This window comes from Canis aureus, chromosome 23 (genome assembly GCF_053574225.1).
Source record: "Canis aureus isolate CA01 chromosome 23, VMU_Caureus_v.1.0, whole genome shotgun sequence".
Lineage (NCBI taxonomy): Eukaryota > Metazoa > Chordata > Mammalia > Carnivora > Canidae > Canis > Canis aureus.
The window spans coordinates 38,195,663-38,215,422 of NC_135633.1; the positions used below are offsets into that span (position 1 = coordinate 38,195,663).

General features: G+C 39.8%; 1 protein-coding gene and 1 long non-coding RNA gene across 19 annotated transcripts in view; one reads left to right on the forward strand and one right to left on the reverse strand.

Moving 5' to 3' along the window:
- Nucleotides 1–529, reverse strand: part of PICALM (phosphatidylinositol binding clathrin assembly protein) — a 108,760-nt gene extending 108,231 nt beyond the window's left edge. For 4 of the 16 annotated variants that reach the window (XM_077867328.1, XM_077867320.1, XM_077867321.1 and 1 more), the window contains exon 1: nt 1–528. In XM_077867328.1, coding sequence (XP_077723454.1) covers nt 1–130 — 130 coding nt within the window. In that variant the 5' untranslated portion in view covers nt 131–528. The other 12 variants (XM_077867329.1, XM_077867327.1, XM_077867326.1 and 9 more) reach the window with 5 other exon arrangements.
- Nucleotides 1–19,760, forward strand: part of LOC144295008 (uncharacterized) — a 140,650-nt gene that overhangs the window by 328 nt on the left and 120,562 nt on the right. The window lies entirely within an intron of this gene.

A 19,760-nucleotide genomic window follows, 5' to 3' on the forward strand; every position in this document is an offset into this window, starting at 1 on the left:
AGTCCAGGTGCTTTTTCTTGGGCCCCATGATCTCGTGGGTCGTGGCCTTGCATACTGTCTTGGAGACGGCGGAGCCGGTGACACTGTGCTGGGCGGCGGTGATTCGGTCCGTCAGGCTCTGGCCGGACATCTCTGCGGCTCCTCCGCCACCCCTCCCGCGCGGCAGCCGGCGGGGACAGGGACCCCCAAGCGCCGGAGGACCCCCACCCCCCACCGCACCCCCTACCCCCACCGGCTCCTTCTCCGCCTGCCGGCCTGGGGCGGGGCTCAGGGCCGCGCGCTGCCACCCAGCCCAGAAAGAACCGGCTCGTGTCACCCGCGGGGTCAGGCACGGTGTCGGGCACTCCCCTGCCCCCGCCTCAGCTCAGCCCACCCCTTCCCTGGTCAGCTGGAGCCGGGCAGGGCAAGAGGGACAGGCAGCTGCAGGAAAATGGCGGCGCCAGGCTCCTCCTCGGAGCTTTCCGGGCTGTCCCGGGTCACGTGACTCGGGCGCCGCCCCTCCGCCGCCTTCTCCCGCCCCTTTTCCCTTCCCTTTCCTCTTCGACGCCCGCCCTCCCTCGCTCAGCGAGGGAAGAGCGGGGCGGCGCCCGCGCGTTACGTGACGGAACCCGCCCGGCGGGCGCAACAGGAGGCCCGCCCCGGGGCAGCGCGCGGCCGGCCGCGTCACGTGACGCTCCCTGCCAACAGGTCGCCCGAGGCGGGCCGCGGGGGTCACAGAGGGCAGGGGCGGCGGGGGAGGGGCGCGGCGGGCGCGGCGGGCCGGGAGCGGGCGGGGGCAGGTGGCGGCCGCCTCGGCCGCGTCTCCCCTCTCCCGCCCCGAGGGTCTCCTGGTGCGGGTGGTTGAAACCAACAGCCTGACAAAGAGGAGGTGCGGCTGCCTTCGCAGCTCCGCCTGGGCCAGGGTCGGGCAAGGGCTCCGGATCCCGGGACTTCAGTGGCCGAGTCAAGATTTTGCTGAGGGACTCCCCCGAAGCCGTCCGCCTGGTTTTACGGAAAAGGAAGACGCTTCATTCGGCCCATTTCCTGAGCCTGCCAGCAGGCCTCTCCCTGCCGTGGAATTGTTGACGCTCTCCCTGCTTCCCTACTCCAGAAGGGATGGGGTTCCCCCCCCCCCCCATTTTCTTGAAAGGCTTGGAAATGTCACCCGTTTCTGTTTATTTCTCCTCTGAAGACTCAGACACGTTGCTGCCGGACTAAATTTAGAGACTAACCGGCCTGTATTCCTTCTGTAGGGTGTCAAATAGGACAGGAAACACATAACTTCACTGGAATTTGAAAAGGGAAGTAGTAGGATGATGTCAACAAATTAGCTTGACCCTACAAGGCCGAGTGCCTTCGTGACTTAGGTCCAGACCATAGAAGGAAGTGAGAGGGCTGGCAAATGGAGAAGTCCCATGCAAAGAATTGAGACATCACTACCTGCCATCACCCCCTGCTTTAGTCTTTCTTCCCTTTGGCCTTTTTTCTCTTGGGTAAACCGGATTTTCAGAGGAGACACGGACACTGACCTGTAGACATTGTAGAGAAATGAACTGTCCTGTGAATCTGTTCTAGGAGATGCATATCTTTAACAGAGCCTTTTAAAAAGTCACTAGGGCCACATTTATCTCAAGTTTAGGGATAAATTTTAAAATCTCTATGAATGTTAAATTACCGTGGTAGTCCTACGTAATCTTGCTAGTTTCAAATGAAATGCTAACATACTCCAAAAGTCTGTGTACGCCATCTGCCAGCCAAATCCAAAATCCGTGCTTCAATCTGGTGACTCTCAGAAGATGCAAAGCTAATAGTTAACATTTTATGTATCATATCACAGATTTTGTGGTCTTCTCCCATTCCCTCCCCCCACTTTTTTCACTATGGCTGGTGAAATTCTGCAGCACCATGGTTTGCCAAGAACATACAGTCTTGAACTAGCGGCTTCATCTTTGTCAAGCCAGTCCCAAATTTCACAAAACGGCAATGACTTCCTTCAGTGCATCTGCAACCCATCTGCAGTGTGGTGCTGCCCCATGTCCATCCAGCAGTACAGTTACCCAATCCTCAAGACATGTTGTCCATCATCCTTGCTACCTTTCTGTGGGTTCCACTGAGTGAATTACCAGGTCACCTGAGCCTCTCTATACTAATAAACCCCTGCTGAAGTCAGTCAACATGAGCATGGCATTTAGCTGTCAATAGCCAAATATTTCAACCTTAGGAAAAATGTAGACATTGTTCCTAATTACACAGCAGGAAACTTGTCTTTTTTGCACTACTATGAATGATATTATAGGCAAATATTTCACTGTTACGTTTACCAAAGAGGTTCTTACAAACCACCTTTATTCAAATTGTGGTCATATTCACTTTAGTATTAAACGAGCTTCTGTTAGGAATATCACTGTACTTTCAAGGATGCATTTTACAAGTTTCTAATTAAGTAAATAATCAGTGATCACTGTAGAAATTTATGTACAATGGTGAACTGAAAGATATGAAGAAATTTAGAAGATAGTGGGGAAGTATTCTAAGGATACGAGTTACTGACCTGCCTGCCCTGTCTCATATACTTAAGTTTTCTCTGTGTTCTGCTTTCCTTGGTATGTTCAAGAAATATCTTTATACTTGTCCCACAGATACTTCAAGCTCACTATAGCCAAAAATGACTTTTCTTATCCTTGCTCATTCCATATCCTTAATCCATACGGACCTTCTTTTTTTTGTTCCTTATTCCAGGAAGGCCTTACCACCTGCCCAGAAGTCCAAATCAGAAAACCGTGACTCTTTTAGCTCTCCTTCTCTCTTACTTCTCTTACTTAGTCTAATCTAGTTATATCCTTCAAGCCTATTTTCTTTCTAATACCAGTTCTATTGCCTTAGTTCTAGCCTTTATGATTTATGATCTCTTCCCCGTGTAGATTTTCCTAATAACTTCTTAGCTGATTTCTCTGTCATACCTCAACTCTCTAGCCAGATCTTTCTGAACCCAAAATGTGTTTATATTTTCTTTGCATTAAAACCCTTCAGTAACACCCCAAGCACTACTCTAGAGGATAAAATTTAGGACTCTCAGCTTAGCATACAAAGCCTAACATGATCCAGAGTCTACCTAACTATAGTTTGTTGAGCCTTATCTCTCTCCAATCTTCTGTGTGCACTCCAGCCATTGTCACAGTACTGGGTATGCCATGCTGTTTCACACTCCCATAAGTAGTCCGCGGTTTCCTACTGTTACTTATATAGTATCTTACACATCTTCCAATTAATTATTTTTGTAATTGTTTTATTGTGCTAGCATGACGCACAGAGATATCTTCTTGCTAATATTGTGGCTGATCCATAGTAGACACACACTAGAATGCTAGTTGAATGAATGAATGAATGAATGAATATACTTTGAAGTCACTCATTTGGAAACACTACTCTAGACCTCTCACTTGATAAAACCTGCCCCCTTTTTCACACTTAGAGCGTGTCCATTCCATAATTATCCATCTGGAAGATCATTTTTATTTCAGAATTTTATTAATTGATTCACAAAAATATATGTATTGAATACCCAGACTCTTCCACCTAAAATTTGAAGCAACTACCAATGCAGATTACATTTATTCAACAAATTCTTCTTGCCTACATACTATATGCTAGGTATTGCTAGATGCTAAGATATAATAATGTGTGAGACAAATGTGGTCTCTGTTCTTAGAGTCTTCGAATATTTTAAATGGTTGGGATGCCTGGGTGGCTCAGGGGTTGAGCACCTGCCTTTGACCCAAGGCATGATCCTGGAGACCTGGGTTTGAGTCCCACATTAGGCTCCCTGCATGGAGCCTGCTTCTCTCTCTGCCTGTGTCTCTGCCTATGTCTCTGCCTCTCTCTCTGTGTGTCTCTCATGAATAAATAAAATCTTAAAAAAAAAAAAAGAATATTTTAAATGGCAACAGAGGAGAAAATAAGTGGGGTGAAGAAAACTTCTTGCACCTGAAGAATCTTCAAGATGTCTAAAGTTAAAAGCAAGATAGTAAGAGAGGAAAGAAATTTTTTTTTAAGATTTTATTTATTTATTCATGAGAGACACAGAGACACAGGCAGAGGGAGAAGCAGGCTCCATGCAGGGGGCCTGACATGGGACTCGATCGCAGGTCCCCAGGATCACGCCCCAGGCTGAAGGCAGTACTAAACTGCTGAGCCACCCAGGCTGCCCTGGAAAAGAATTTAAGAGAATTAACCAGAATTTTTACCCATTATTTCTTAAGTTCATTTCCAAAGCCAAAGAATCTACTAGTTTACCCTATTCCCACTCTTCTTGGACATTAGAGTTACCAAAATTACAATGTTTTGACGTTCTTTTAGCTGAGCTGATATGAACACCTTAGCATTCCCTTCCTCTCTCACCTTTCTATGTTTATATCTTCTGATACTGCCAAATGAATTAAAAATCATAATCTTTGAAAGGTCAGAACTTTTTTTTTTTAATTTTTATTTATTTATGATAGTCACACATTGAGAGAGAGAGAGGCGGAGACATAGGCAGAGGGAGAAGCAGGCTCCATGCACCGGGAGCACGATGTGGGATTCGATCCCAGGTCTCCAGGATCGCGCCTGGGCCAAAGGCAGGCGCTAAACCGCTGGCCACCCAGGGATCCCACTTTTCTTTGAATGTATCTGAGTTCTCTTACTAGAACCTCCAAGCAAGTACTCTACTTCCCACTGCAGGACACATATTCAGAGTATTTGCATACATATTTGTGATGATAATAGGAACATGTAACTTCATTGGTGATTTGCCCTGTACTAAACACATTACATGCATTATTTCAGTGAAATCCTAAAATAACCTCATGACTTTAAGTGGCAGAGACAGCTTTGTGTTCACCAAAGTCTGTTTCTGTTTCTCCACAGCGCACACACCTTGTATTTCCCAGCCTCCTTTGTTATTGGTTGGGGTCATGTGACTGATTTCTGTCCAGTGGAATAAGAATAGAAATGATGAGAGCCATGTAAAGGTTAGCCCACAAAACCTCTAGAACATCCTACACATGCCCCATATTGTCTTTTTTTCTATACTTACCAATTGAATGAAAACTTGAAAGAATTTAGAGGAGGTCAAAACCTTAAAATTCGAGAAGCCTGGGGCCCCAAATTAATCTTTGAAGAATGTTGTCCAAGCGTGGTAAGGAACACCTGTGTTAGATTTTACTTGTTTTATTAAATTATGCCTCTGAAATTATGATGCTGTATTTTACAGTAATTAGCTACCCTGCCTAATATATTTCTTTTCATTTTACTGGTGAAGAGATTGAGGCTTAGGAAAAGTTAAGTAACTTGATTAAATTTGCTCAGCTATTAGATGGAGGAACTAGGATTAGATCTCAGGTCTGACTGACTTTAGAGTTAGAGGTCTCACTGCTTAAGTTTCTCATGATACTATTTTTGTACTTTTAAAAATTTCATAAAAGGGGACACACCTGGGTGGTTCAGTGGTTGAGCACCTGTCTTCATGCTCAGGGCATGATCCCAGAGTCCTGGAATCAAGTCCCGCATCAGCCTTCTTGCATGAAGCCTGCTTCTCCCTCTGCCTGTGTCTCTGACTCTATCTGTCATGAATAAATAAATAAAATCTTTAAAAAAAGTCATAAAAGTTTCATATGGCCTTTATTATCCACTATTCCACCTAGCATGCTGAAAAAGGAAATAATCAGGGTGACCTCCAGGTTCTCTCAGATATAAGATATATTTATATTAATTTTACAATTTCAATATGATTTACAGTATATTTGGACCTTATATACCTGTTGAAAAATGATGTGTAGATTAGTTTTTATGTATCATGCTTCCCTTAAAAAGGAAGATTAACCTAACTTTGACCCTGAATCACCATCAAAAACCGTCTAATTATGAAGTAGAATAAAAATAGGATACCTGAGCTGTTAAGATATCTAAGGTCTATTCGTCTTAGTAATCTAAAAAGCCTGGATCAAGTACAAGTACAAATGTATTAGAACATGCAACACTGAACTAAAATAAGAACAAAGTTTTAATGTTAATGTTAAAATTAGGATATTGAATTTTGGTTGAAATATATCAATAAGAAGGAGACTTAGTAATTCATTTGAGGCAATGGGGAAAGTACTGGATTTGGAGATAGACACACAGGTTCAAAAACTCTGGACAAGTTATTCAGTTTCCTCATATATAAAACAGGAATAACAGTACCTATTTTATAGATTTCTTATAAGAATTAAAATGACATACATAAAAAGGCTAACACAGTGTTTAACTCAATATATAAAATCATGCAATATTTATTCAAAATTCACTGTGGGCAAAGCACTCCGCTAGATCCCTAGGATACAGTGATCAATTAGACAAAATATTAACAGAATATATTAAGTAATGTGATAGAGATATGAATAGAGTACTATAAAAATGGAGGAAAAGGACATCTAGTTCTTCCTGGAGGGATCAATGAAGGTTTCTCAGGGGCATTGATAACATAAACTGAGTCTTAAAGAATGATTAGGAATTGTGAGCCAGTCAGAAAGAAGTTAATCCTAGGCAGAGGAAAATTGCATATGCAAAAGAAAGAATCATTTGAGGACTGCAAATAGCCTGTTGTTGTTGTTTTTCGGTAGGCTCCACACACAGTATGGAGCCCAATGCAGGGATTGAACTCGGGACTCTGAGATCAAGACCTGAGCTGAAAATCAGGAGTTGGACTGGATGCTTAACCAACTGAGCTACCCACACGCCCGACTGCAGAAAGTTTTCTATGACTGAAACATGTTATGTATGAGGTTTTTATTTATTCATTTGATCAGCAAGTAATTATTGAGCACCTATATATACCAGATAGTGTGCTGGGTCCTAAAAACACATCGGTGAACAAACAGAAAAATCTTCTGCCTTCTGAAATGGTGGGTACATTCAAGAGGGGCATATAACAAACAGATAAATATGAAACAAATGCAGAGGGTGAAGAGGGAAGAGGGCTATGAAGAAAATTTAAGCAGGGTAAAAGAATCAAGAATGACAGAGGACTTTAAATTGGATGACAAGGGAAAGCTTTTCTGAGGAGATGACATGTGACTTGAGTGGATTGTGGGAGTCAGCAGTGCAAATATTGGGGAGAATATAATTTTGCAGAAAAGGAACAATAAGTACAATGGCTGTCAGGCAGGAACAAGATTAAGTTGTTTTCAGAACAGCAAGGCCAGTGTAGCCAGAGATGGAGTGAAGAAAAGAAAGAGAATTAGGAGATGATCTCAGAGATATGGCCAGATCATGAGGGGCATGTTGAGGATTCTAGATAATATTTAGAGGTAGACGTCCCATGAGAATGGACAGCTAGGCCTAGATCCTTAGAACAGGATCCAGTAGGCTGTTTCCAATCAACACCGCTGGAACAAGAACCCACTGATTCCCATGTTCTTCCACGTATGCATATCCCCTTGGCTCTCATCTTTATTCTTTTGGTTATTTTCTTCCCCCTCTTCTTTTTTTTTTTTTTTAAGGTTTATTCATTTATTTATGATAGACATAGAGAGAGAGAGAGAGGCAGAGACACAGGAGGAGGGAGAAGCAGGCTCCATGCCGGGAGCCTGACGTGGGACTCGATCCCGGGACTCCAGGATCACGCCCTGGACCAAAGGCAGGCGCTAAACCGCTGAGCCACCCAGGGATCCCCTCTTCCCCCCTCTTCTGGATTAAGGTCCTACCTAGATTATTGTCAGACATCCTCTTCCTTTACTAAATACATAGTATTCCCAAGACTTGTATCCTTGAAAATTATTGGATATAGGACTAATTCTTCATTTATTGGTAAAGTTGAACAAACCCCACCTAAATGAAAGGAAAAATGAAACTTAATTATATTAGGAAGAGTATGTCACAGGTCCAGCTTTTTTTTTTATTTCCAGTATAGTTAATGTATAGTGTTATATTAGTTTCAACTGTAACAATATAGTAATATGATAATCCTATATCCATTGTCCAATTTTTAAAATCTAGGAATGTAGCTTTGAAATGCCTTACAAACTCTAATCATTTTTGTCTTAGTGTCTGTCTGCATTGCAGTTACTAGATTTATGATCTTTAGAGTTTTAAATGCTGCTGCACAGCCTCTGCTACAATAGATGATTTACAAATGATTATTCGACAAAAAGAACAAGAAAGCCTGATACTTCTAGAGGTTAATAGGACTACCATGAAAAACTCAATACATAACTGCAACTTGTTAAATAGCAGTGCAGATCTGAATTGATCATGTTCCCCAAAAAATAATGGTCTTTCTTCCAGCTTAGGCTAAAGAATGACCAAAAGAAGGGGGACTGAGAAATGAAGCTAAAACTAAAACTATCAACAGTACTATTTATTGATAAGCAACACAAAAAAAATTCAAGTTTTAACTTACTGTAAGTTTTAACACCAGCTTTAGACTCGTGTTACAAGATGATAAACTGATCTAACTGTAACTCTGCACACTCATATATTCTAGTAATTCACTTACTTTACAAATTCTTATCAGATCCCTGCCCAAGCTAATAGCATCCGCTTACAAAGACACCCTATGACTAATACTAGTCCCCTCCCAAATCCTTTAAGTATCTTTCCCTAACTACCTACTTTTGAGACATTATTAAGACTGTGTTACTGTGATGCTTTCCCTTATCAGCAACTTTAACATATCTAGAGTTTTATGATCAATAGGTTTTCAATAGTGCTATGTTTCGGTTTGCCTTTGGGTCAGCTTGTGCCCATGGATTGTGCAATTTACCAGTATTTCTCAAATATTTTTGTATTTTATTGAAGTGTAGCTGGCACGTAATGTTACTTTAGTTACTATGTACTATGTGTACAACATAGCGATCCTACCACTCTATTTTTATACTATGCTCACCACAAGTATAGCTACCATCCTACCATCTGTCACCATACCATGCTATTACATTACCATTGACTATATTCCCTATGCTATACCTTTCATCCCTGTGAGTTGTACATTCCATAACTGGAAATCATATATCTCCCATTACCCTTCACCCACCTTGCCCATCCCTCCCCCACACTTCTCCCCTCTGGCAACCACCAGTTCTCTGTATTTAGAGAAGGTCTTTTTTTGTTTGTTTGTTCATTTGCTTTGCTTTTTTGATTCCACATTTAAGTGGAATCATGGTATTTGTCTTTCTCTGTCTGGTTTATTTCAGTTAACATAATGCCCTCTAGGTCCATCTATGTTGTCAACAAATGGCACGACATCATTCTTTTTTTTTTTTTTTTTTTTTTATGTATGATAGTCACAGAGAGAGAGAGAGAGAGGCAGAGACACAGGCAGAGGGAGAAGCAGGCTCCATGCACTGGGAGCCTGATGTGGGATTCGATCCCGGGTCTCCAGGATCGCGCCCTGGGCCAAAGGCAGGCGCCAAACCGCTGCGCCACCCAGGGATCCGACATCATTTTTTTTTATGGCTAATATTCTATTGTGTATATATACCCTGTCTTTATTCATTTGTTGATGGACATTTTGATTGTTTCTATATCTTGGCTATTGTAAATGATTCTGCAGTAAATATAGGAGTGCATATATCTTTTTGAAATAGTATATTCATTTTCACCCAGTAGTGAAAATATTGGATTGTGTGGTATTTCTAATTTTAATTTTTTGGGGAACCTCCTACTGTTTTCCACAGTGGCTGCACCAGTTTACACCCCCACCAATAGTGCATGAGGGTTCCTTTTCTCTACATCCTTATTAACATTTGTTATTTTTGTCTTTTTGATACTAGCCATTCTGACTAGCCATTCACTGCAAGATGATATCTTGTGGTTTTGATAGGCATTTCCCTGATGATTCCTGATGTTGAGCACCTTTTCATGTGTCTGTTAGCCATCTGTGTGTCTTCTTTGGAAAAATGTCTTTTCAGGTACTCTGCCCATCTTCTAATCAGATTATTTGTTTAGTTGGTATTAAATTGTACAAGTTCCTTATATATTAGATTTTAATCCCTTATCAGATATATCATTTGCAAATATCTTTTCCCGTTCAGTAGGGAAAAGGGGTTTCTCCTTAGTTGTTGTTTTCTTGCTTATGTGGGACAGGGTAGACAGAGGGGGCTGGAGTTGTCTCTTTTTTTTTTTTTTTTTTTCCTCCCAGGTAGTTTAGCCCCTGATAATGTCACAGCAGAATAGACTAGGTAGTTTCTCCTGAGGGTAGAACTCCTTCTCCTTAAGAAGAGAATGCTCTGGCATGTATTGAAATGGTTCCTTTCCCCTCCTCCTGCTGGAAACACCAGGGGAATTTTCTCTGGTATTCACTAAGGGGGCACTAAGAGCTCTCAGAGGTAGAACTAACAAAAGTGTGGGAACTGCCCCCATACCTTGTCCACATTGAGCCTCCAGCAATTTGTCAATTACATTTTAGGTCTCCAAACTCAGGACTGGTTCCTGTGCTGGCTTCTGCTTGTGGGTCCTACCCTTGTAAATTGTGATTCTCTGTGTTCACCTGTCTGTCTCTCTGGTTTGTGGGGGGAGCAATGATTTGTCCTGTGACCTCACTTCTCAGATCTAAAAAGAGTTGATTTTTCAGTTTACTCCGCTTTCTCCTTGTTACATTGGAGTGGTGCTATGGGATAAGAAACCAGAAGACTGGACATACTGCTTTGGGGTACTCAGAAGACACACAAATGGACCTATCCAGTATACCAAAGGATATTAATATGGATTTTGGTAAGCTAGAGGTACAGATCCAAACAATATGAGTATATAAGTAGTTGGTGAATCATGGAGTATATGAAGTTAACCTGGGAGTAAGTTCGCAGGAGTGAGACAGATTCCCGGGGAATTCCAGCATTAAAGAGGCAGCATACAATTTTGAAGGAGCACTAAAGATACAGCCACTCTCTGATAAAAATAAGTTTTCACAGGTACCTTATTATTGCTCATATAAATTTATCAAAGTTCATTACCTTTTATTCTTTCACACCCACACCTCCCACACCCCAATTAACTAAAGCAATTATATTACATAATCTGCTCATCCTGGGGCAATTGTTAACATGGAGACTTTTCAAAAGCAGAATAAAATATTTCAAACTACCTTTTAAATAAGGTTCTATAGAGTGTTCTGTAAATCTCCTGTTTAAAAATATCACTTTAAAGCAAAGATATTTTATTCCAATTGGCAGTCCAGAGAAAGTTTTGAGTACCAAATTCTAAACCTCCAAAAGTAGAATTAAAATTTTAGATACTGAAAGATTCCAGGAAATGGCTGCATTTCTGCATGCTACAGTAGAATGAAGGCAGGAGAGACACATATGCCAAACTTTATATTATAATTAAATCACTTTGTACTGACATAGCTTTATTTTAGAGGAGAATGTTTGTGGGGATTTTTAATCAGATAAAAATAGGGCTGCTGTTTTCTCTATACCAATTAACATAGTTGACATTTAGCCAGATCTGCCCTGGACACAGCAGGGGATGTACAGTTTGTCCTGATTCTGTGGGAAATGAAAAATGCAGTACTTGGCACAAGAAAAAATATGTGAACCCAAAAAATGTTGTCAAATATAGCAAGTCAAATTAAGAAAATTGATTTACTAAAGGGCAGTCTATGCTTTCTAGAGAACAAAGGAGAAAGGAAGACTCTCTGGACTACTCAAAAACATGATAGACGTTGAGTTTAACTATAAATACTATATGCTAATGAATAAGCATATTTAGTTAAAGACATTTTTCTACAACTCAATTAGATATGCAATTTTTCTTGCCATGAGTTGGAAGAAACTACTAGTGGCTCACGCAGAGAGTATAAAGACATTAAAGAATTTTGCACAGTAAGTCTGCTTAGATGACATCTAATCAAATTCTTTCATTTATGGATGAGGAAAATTGGTCCCAGAGATGTTAAATTACTTTCATGAAATCACACTGATACATTGCCCTCACAGATCCTTTGGTTCTCAGACTTTATGGCACACCAAAGCCATGGTAACATTTCAAATAACCAGAGTTCTTGAAGAAGAGTTTATGCTAGTTCATTGAAACTTATGATTAACTAATGATATGAAAGGAAAGTGGTTTTTTATTTATAATTTCTTAAAAATTGACCTAAGGTATTTTACTTCATCATCCTACCTTCGTAAGTAGTAGGTTGAAATTATAAAATTGCTGATATTGGATAGTTATTTACTCACAAAAAACAGCAAATTTCATATGGCTCAGCCTAAAATATGAAAGTAAACTGAACTGAATATTTGAACAACTTGTGATAACTCAAGTTCATCACTGCAAAGAGCATTTTATACAATTGAGCATTACGGCTCCAAGTATAGATGGTTCTGGTGACTATGTAGAAAATAGTCTGGCTCCCTATATACCCTGAAAAAGTTGTGACCTGTGCTAGTCAACTTCCAAGATGGACTTCAGTGATCCTCACTTCCTGGTTTTTGTGACTTTGTATAATCTCCTCTCGTAGTGAATAGGAATGACCTGTATAACTAATAGACTCTTGGGGAAATGATAGTTTGTGATTTCTCAGACTAAATCATAAAAAATACTGAAGCTTCCACTTTACTCTGTCTCAGCTCTCTCACACTGGCAGAAGTCAGCCACCAGGTTATGAAAACACTCAGACTCCAGTGAAGAGGTCCACGTGGCAAAGAACTTAGGCCTTCTGCCACCAGCCTGCATTAACTTGCCAGCCTTGTGAGTGGGCCATCTTGGAAGCAGATCCTCTGTCTGGCACCACAGCCAAGCCTTCAGAAGCCCTGACCAACATCTTGATTTCAACCTCAGGAAAGAACCTGAGCCAGAACTATCTAGCTAATCTGTTCCCAAATTCTGACCCACAGAAACTGCGTGAGATGTTATTTTAAAGCCTCTACATTTTGAGATGTAGATAACTAATACATGGCTTTTAAAAAAATACATATGCCATATGTATTAGTTTTCGTAGGGCTGCTCTAACAAATTACTATAAATCCAGTGGCTTAACACAATAGGAATTTATTCTCTCACAGTTCTGGAGGCCAGGAGTCTGAAATCAAGGTGTTGGCAGGACTGTACTCCCTCAAAGTCTCTAAGGGAGAATACTCCCTTGTTTCTTTAAGCCTCTGGTGGCTTACAACAGTAGGAATTCTTTCTCTCACAGTTCTGGAGGCCAGGGGTCTGAAATCAAGGTGTTGGCAGGACTGTACTCCCTCCAAAGGCTCTAAGGGAGAATCCTCCCTTGCCTCTCATTCAACTTCTGGTGACTACAAGTGTTCCTTGGCTTGTGACTGCATAACTTCATTCTCTGCCTCCATTTTCACCTTCATTCTCTGCCACCATTTGACCTTCTCTTTTCTGTGTGTCTCTCCTTTGTGTGTCTCTTACAAGGACATTTATCTGGATTTAGAACTTACGCACATAGTCAAGGATGATCTCATGTCCAGATCTTTAATACAATTACAACTGCGAAGGGATTTTTTTTCCCAAATAAGATCACATTCATAGGTTCCAAGATATGGACATATCTTTTTTGCAGGGAGGGGGGGTCACCACTCATTCTCCTACAACACTATATGAGTTTATATATGTAGTTTAAATATATAATTTACTTAAGTTACCTAGAAGAGTCATGAAGGCAAAATAATGATAAGATGATAATAATAGTCATAATAAAAGAGTGCTCTAGTGGACGGGTTTGATTACTCAAAGCTGCATCATATCTTTTTTTATAAACAGAAATTAGGAATCCTGGGATCTAGCCTCCACTGGTTGTATGGTCTTGGCAAAAAACTTTACTTCCATGACCTTTTCTAGACGGAGGATCCTTTCCTTTAGCCTCTATGTGCAAAGATACCTACTAGAGTAACACATCTGGCTTCCCTTTGCCTCCATACCCACTCTCCTTAGTGACTTCAGGAAAAAAGAAATGAGTGTGCTTGGCCAGGGCCTGGACTAGTGTGAGATCAGAGAAGAACTCGGGGCACAAGATTTAAGAAGTCTCTCACTTTTATGGTCACGAGGCAGACATTTTTCAGGGATTATATTATGGGCCTTATTCCATTGCCACTCTATGAAGCCCTCTCTGCCAAAGGATTCAAGATCACATCAGTCTTTCTCTACTTTCTCTACTTTGATGCTCCATAATAATTGTTTGTAGCTCACAGTTCACAGTTTTTATGATCTATTCTCTAACTGTTCCAAGTAGACATCATTTATCTCTTCATTAGACTATAATGTTGTCTGACCATGTTAGGGCATATTACATGAGCATCACTACACATTGACTGATCAAATTAATAGAAACACTTCCTTGAGAAAACCTATTTAACATGCTTTTGCTCCTTGAAGATAATTTTGTCTCAGAAATCATTATTTATTTTCCAACATAGTACATTTTCCACATTGACTGTTTTCCCCATGGATATCATGTAATATTTAAAACACCTAAATCCATCATGTAATCTTCTTCAAGTTATTCGTATTTCAGAAATGTGCTCAATTTTTTGGTATTAATTTGCTTTCCCAATTTCTTAATTTATGAGTCTATTTGTGAAGATACTCATCTAATTGTTATTTTAGACAGACTAAAATACCAGGTAGGCCAAAAAGAGCTTGCTTTGGCAACTGTATAAACTCTGCCTAAAGTCCCACCCCTAACACTGTGGAGATGGAACCAGACCATACGTAGAGACTCCCATATCATGTGTCTAAATATTTAAAACTTACATATCAAGCTCTCAAACTTTTTTTAAAAAAGATTTATTTATTTATTCATTCGTGATAGACATAGAGAGAGAGAGAGAGGCAGAGACACAGGCAGAGGAAGAAACAGGCTTCATGCTGGGAGACCCACACGGGACTCCATCCCGGGACTCCAGGATTGCACCGTGGGCCAAAGGCAGGCGCCAAACCGCTGAGCCACCCAGGGATCCCCTCAAACTTTTTTTTTTTAATTTTATTTATTTATTCATGACAGACACAGAGAGAGAGAGGCAGAGACACAGGCAGAGGGAGAAACAGGCTCCATACAAGGAGCCTGACGCGATACTCAATCCCAGGTCTCCAGGATCACACCCCGGGCCAAAGGCAGCACTAAACCACTGGGCCACCAGGGCTGCCCAAGCTCTCAAACTTTTGATGAAAAAGTTCTATCCTTCTACCTTGACAAATATATTTTTCTTTTCTGAATTTTACTTTCATATTTTCCATTTCTGTCTTGGCCTTATACTCTTTCTTAATGCTCTAAAAGATTAAAAAACAAATGTAATTATGCTCAAAGTATTCAAATTGTGAATATATTTTCCATCAAAAACTATAAAGTGAACATAAAAAACTGAAAAGTTACAATTATTTTTGGATGAAGGCAATCCAAAGTACAAACTTCTAGTTATAAGATAAGTAAGTTCTGGGGATATCATGTATAGCATGGTAACTATAGTTAATGATACTGTATTGTATATTTGAAAGTTTGTGGGTTTTTTTTAAAGATTTTATTTATTTATTCACGAGAGAGGCAGAGACACAGGCAGAGGGAGAAGCAGGCCCCATGCAGGGAGTCCGATGTGGAATCCATCCTGGAACCCCAGGACCACGCCCTGGACCAAAGGCAGGAGCTAAACCCCTGAGCCATTCAGGGATCCCCGTATATTTGAAAGTTGCTAAGAGTAGATCTTAAAAGTTCTTATCACAAGAAAAATAAATATGTAACTCTGTGAGGTAATGGATGTTAACTAAATTTATTGTGGTAATCATTCCACAATATATACATATATCAAATCATTATGTTGTATACCTTAAACTTCTGCAATGTTAAATAACAGTGTATATATCTCAATACAACTGAAATAAAATTATAATTATTTTATATGTTTAAAAATGACTTCCGTAAATAATCCAAAATAATATCTTTTAAAATTGAAAAGGAGGGCAGCCTGGGTGGCTCAGTGGTTTAGCGCCACCTTCGGCCCAGGGCCTGATCCTGGAGACCTGGGATCGAGTCCCGCATCAGGCTCCCTGCGTGGAGCCTGCTTCTCCTTCTGCCTGTGTCTCTGCCTCTCTCTTGCTCTCTGTGTCTCTCATGTATAAATAAATGAAATCTTTTATAAATAAATAAATAAATAAATATTTAAAAGGAAAAAATAAATTATAATTATTCAATATCAAACTTTTAACTCAAAATTATAGGAAAAATTTTAAATTTATTTGCATCTATTTAAATTTTTAAAAATATTTTATTTATTTTAGAGAGAGAGTGTGCAAATGGGCGAGAAGGGCAGGGAGAGAGAGAGAGAGAGAGAATCTCAAGCAGACTCCACACTAAGAACAGAGCTTGACACAGGGCTCAGTCTCATGACTCTGAGATCATGACCTGAGCTAAAATCAAGAGTCAGATGATTAACCAACTGAGCCACTCAAGGACCCCTCTTTTTAAATATTTTTATAAAATTAAAGCTATTCTTTTTTTAAAAAAGATTTTATTTATTTATTCATGAGAGACAGAGAGGCAGAGACACAGGCAGAGGGAGAAACAGGCTCCATGCAGGGAGCCCAATGTGGGACTTGATCCCGGGACTCCAGGATCACGCCCTGGGCCAAAGGCAAGCGTTAAGCCCCTGAGCCACCCAGGGATCCCCGATAAAACTATTCTTGATTCTTGCATTGACTGTCTAGTGGCGAAAGGGAAGAATTGATAGCATGTTTCATGCATATTATGCTATGTCTAGCCTACCTATGCACATATTGAAGGGTATGAATTGTTTTATATTGCAGAATATCCCTCAGCAATCATGTGTAATTGTTGCAGATAATAAACTAACTCATGAGTACTTCTGGAAACATAAAACATAAAGAAAAGCAAGAAAATGGATGCTGCTGCAATGAAAAAGACACTGCACTATGTAAAAATCTCTTGCACTCATGCTCTTTAAGAGGAAGGAAATGAAAAGTTCATATTTTCTCCCCTTTAGATGCTTCGGCTATTCAGATCCACCCAAACTGCTGGGGTTCATCTCCAAAGTTGGTGGCAGTACTATCAACAAAACTTCACAGCATTTAGACACAGTTGCCTTTTCACTCAAGGACATAGGACAAGAGATGTAAAGAAGCCTTTCCCTGAGGCCTGAATGTGGTTAAGCATGAAAGTGGATATTTAAAGACATATGTGCCAATGCTGAGCACCAGATCTCAAGTGCCAGAGGTGCCCATGTGCTACATTTAATAGATTTGTTTTTTATGTTTGTGATACAGGTGGCCTTCTATAACACAGGGCTTAAAGCAGGGCCATCTTGCCTGGGTGGCAGAGTTGATTGTACTACTGTACCAAAAGTCAATCACTGAATGTTAGAAAGTTCTTTCTAGACCCATATAGGACTTATGGGTTAAATAATTAAGTAATTTGTAATGATACAGTATAATAGTGAGAGCACAGACTCAGGAGACATAGTGATTGGGTTCACATCCCAATATTGCTACTTAGTTGTAAGTAAACTTGGGCAAGTTACTTAACCTTTCTGTGCCTCAGTTTCCTCATCTGTAAAATAAGGATAATAATGATACTATAAGGATATTTATAGTTGCAATGTTTAAGGATATTAATGTTAAGGATTGTTGCAATGTTTAAAAAACACCCATCTCGCCAAAAAAAAACAAACAACAACAACAAAAAAACACCCATCTCACTGAATAAAGTGAGTGAGTATATAAGTGAGAGAATATATAGTGAATATATTTTCCATCAAAAAATGTAAAGTAGGGCACCTAGGTGGCTCAGTTGGTTAAGCATCTGCCTTTGGCTCAGTCATGATCCCAGAGTCCTAGGATCGAGTTCTGCGTCTGGCTCCCTGCTTGGTGGGGAGTCTGCTTCTCCATCTGCCCTTTCCCCACTCATGCTCACACACTCACTCTCTTGCTCTCACTGTCTCTTTCTCGAATAAAAAAAAATTTTTTTTTAAAAATAAAGTAAATATAAAAGATATTTTGCAATATAAAACAACTCATGTTACTCTTAAATGTGTGCATATGTAGGCTAGACAAAGATGTATATCTTTATGTATATGTAAAATTATGTGCATCCTCCAAAGCATTTTGTAGAACCAATTCACTCTTGGAAATAGTGCAATAAATAATAATAATTACAATAATTACATCCAGCTTTTGAGTGCCTTTTATGGCCAAGCACAACATTTACATTATATCATTTAATCCTCAAAACAATCCTGAAAGATCCTCAGTCTTCAAAGAAACAAAAATTAAGAAAGTTTAAGTGATCTTCTCAAAGGGCAAAGGTAATAAGTGACAGGGCTGAACTTCAAATGAATGTTTTCTGAGTACTAAACCTAAGCTCTTTTCAATTTGTTCTTGGTGAGCCAACCATGTCTCTTAATCCCAAATTCTTAATTCTAAAATCATAAAGTACAATGGTACTGTTATTGGTAAGGATGAAAATTATAAATAACTTGCCACCACCAAACTTTGAGGTCTTTGAGGACACAGGTTGTTTTATTCAACTCTTAGCACAATGCCTGGAACATTGTAAACACTCAATAAATGTTTGTCAAACCAATAATGATTAATCTGGGGCCAAAAACAGGCTAGAGAAGTTAATACACTATCTTATTAATTAACAGTATAAACTAGATTCATTGATATAACTATAGTACTCCTTCTACTTCATGTAACAAAATTTTGTATGATTAATATTTTTTAAAGTTTAGTCATCTCAATACCCTTAGATCTTGTTTTGACATTCTTGACCATGGCCTATGGAGCATAACTTTGACTCTTCCGTAAATCTTTTTGAAATGAAGACTCAGTTTATTCAAATTTATCTAGCTTCCACTATTATTCCCATGGTCTTTGCCAGAAAAAAATTACAGAATGTTTGAAGATAATTTCCTTGTTTAGATTTCAACTACATGGGGCATTTTTCTCAGAAAAATCTCATGGGACACATAGGTTCATACCAGCCTAGAATATGGTTATTTGGCCCATCTGCCATTTTCAATAACACTTAAATTCAGGTTTGTGTATTTAGGGACATAATGCTGATGCTATAGAGTTTTATCCTGAGTTTCAGTTCTTTTGGAGTTCCACAAGGAACAATCTGCGTCTAGTACTGAACCACGTCTTAAGATCATGCATTTCCCAGAAAATGGTAGGGGAGAAAAATGAACTCCCTTAAGTTCACCTCTCTTCTACTGGATGAGAAGCACCAGCTATTTTATAATTTAGTCCAGATTGGGAAGATAAGGAATTTCAGACAAAGTCATGTAGCCTAAGCCCTAGAAGTTAGCAATAGTGGCGGAGAAGGAAGACTTGTGTCAGACACAATCCCAAATATCCATTCTGTCATCTTTGTTTGGTGAAGGAACATTCATTTTAGCTCGGTTTATAGCTACCCCAAAAGAAAACCAAAAATAAACTTTCCCTTGCAGTGGATTGTGTCCATGTGACTAAATTTCATCAGTGAGATGTTAGCAGTATTGTCCTTTGAGATCTCCTTAAAGGGAGATTATGCAGCCTTCTTCATCTCTATCTCCTTCATTTGGGCTGAAAATGAAATGTGACAGCTGAAGCTCCAGCAATAATTCTGGGCCACTAGGTAGAAGCCACATACTGAGGGTAGCAAAGCAACAAGGTAAAAAAAAGTCCTTGATGATTATAAATCTGCCTTACCAACCCTGGGCCGTTTACTTCTAGATTTCACTTATGAAAGACGGAAATGAATTTATGTCTCATTTAAGCCACTATTATTTGTAGATTTCTGTCTTTCTCACTTCTACCTAATTCCA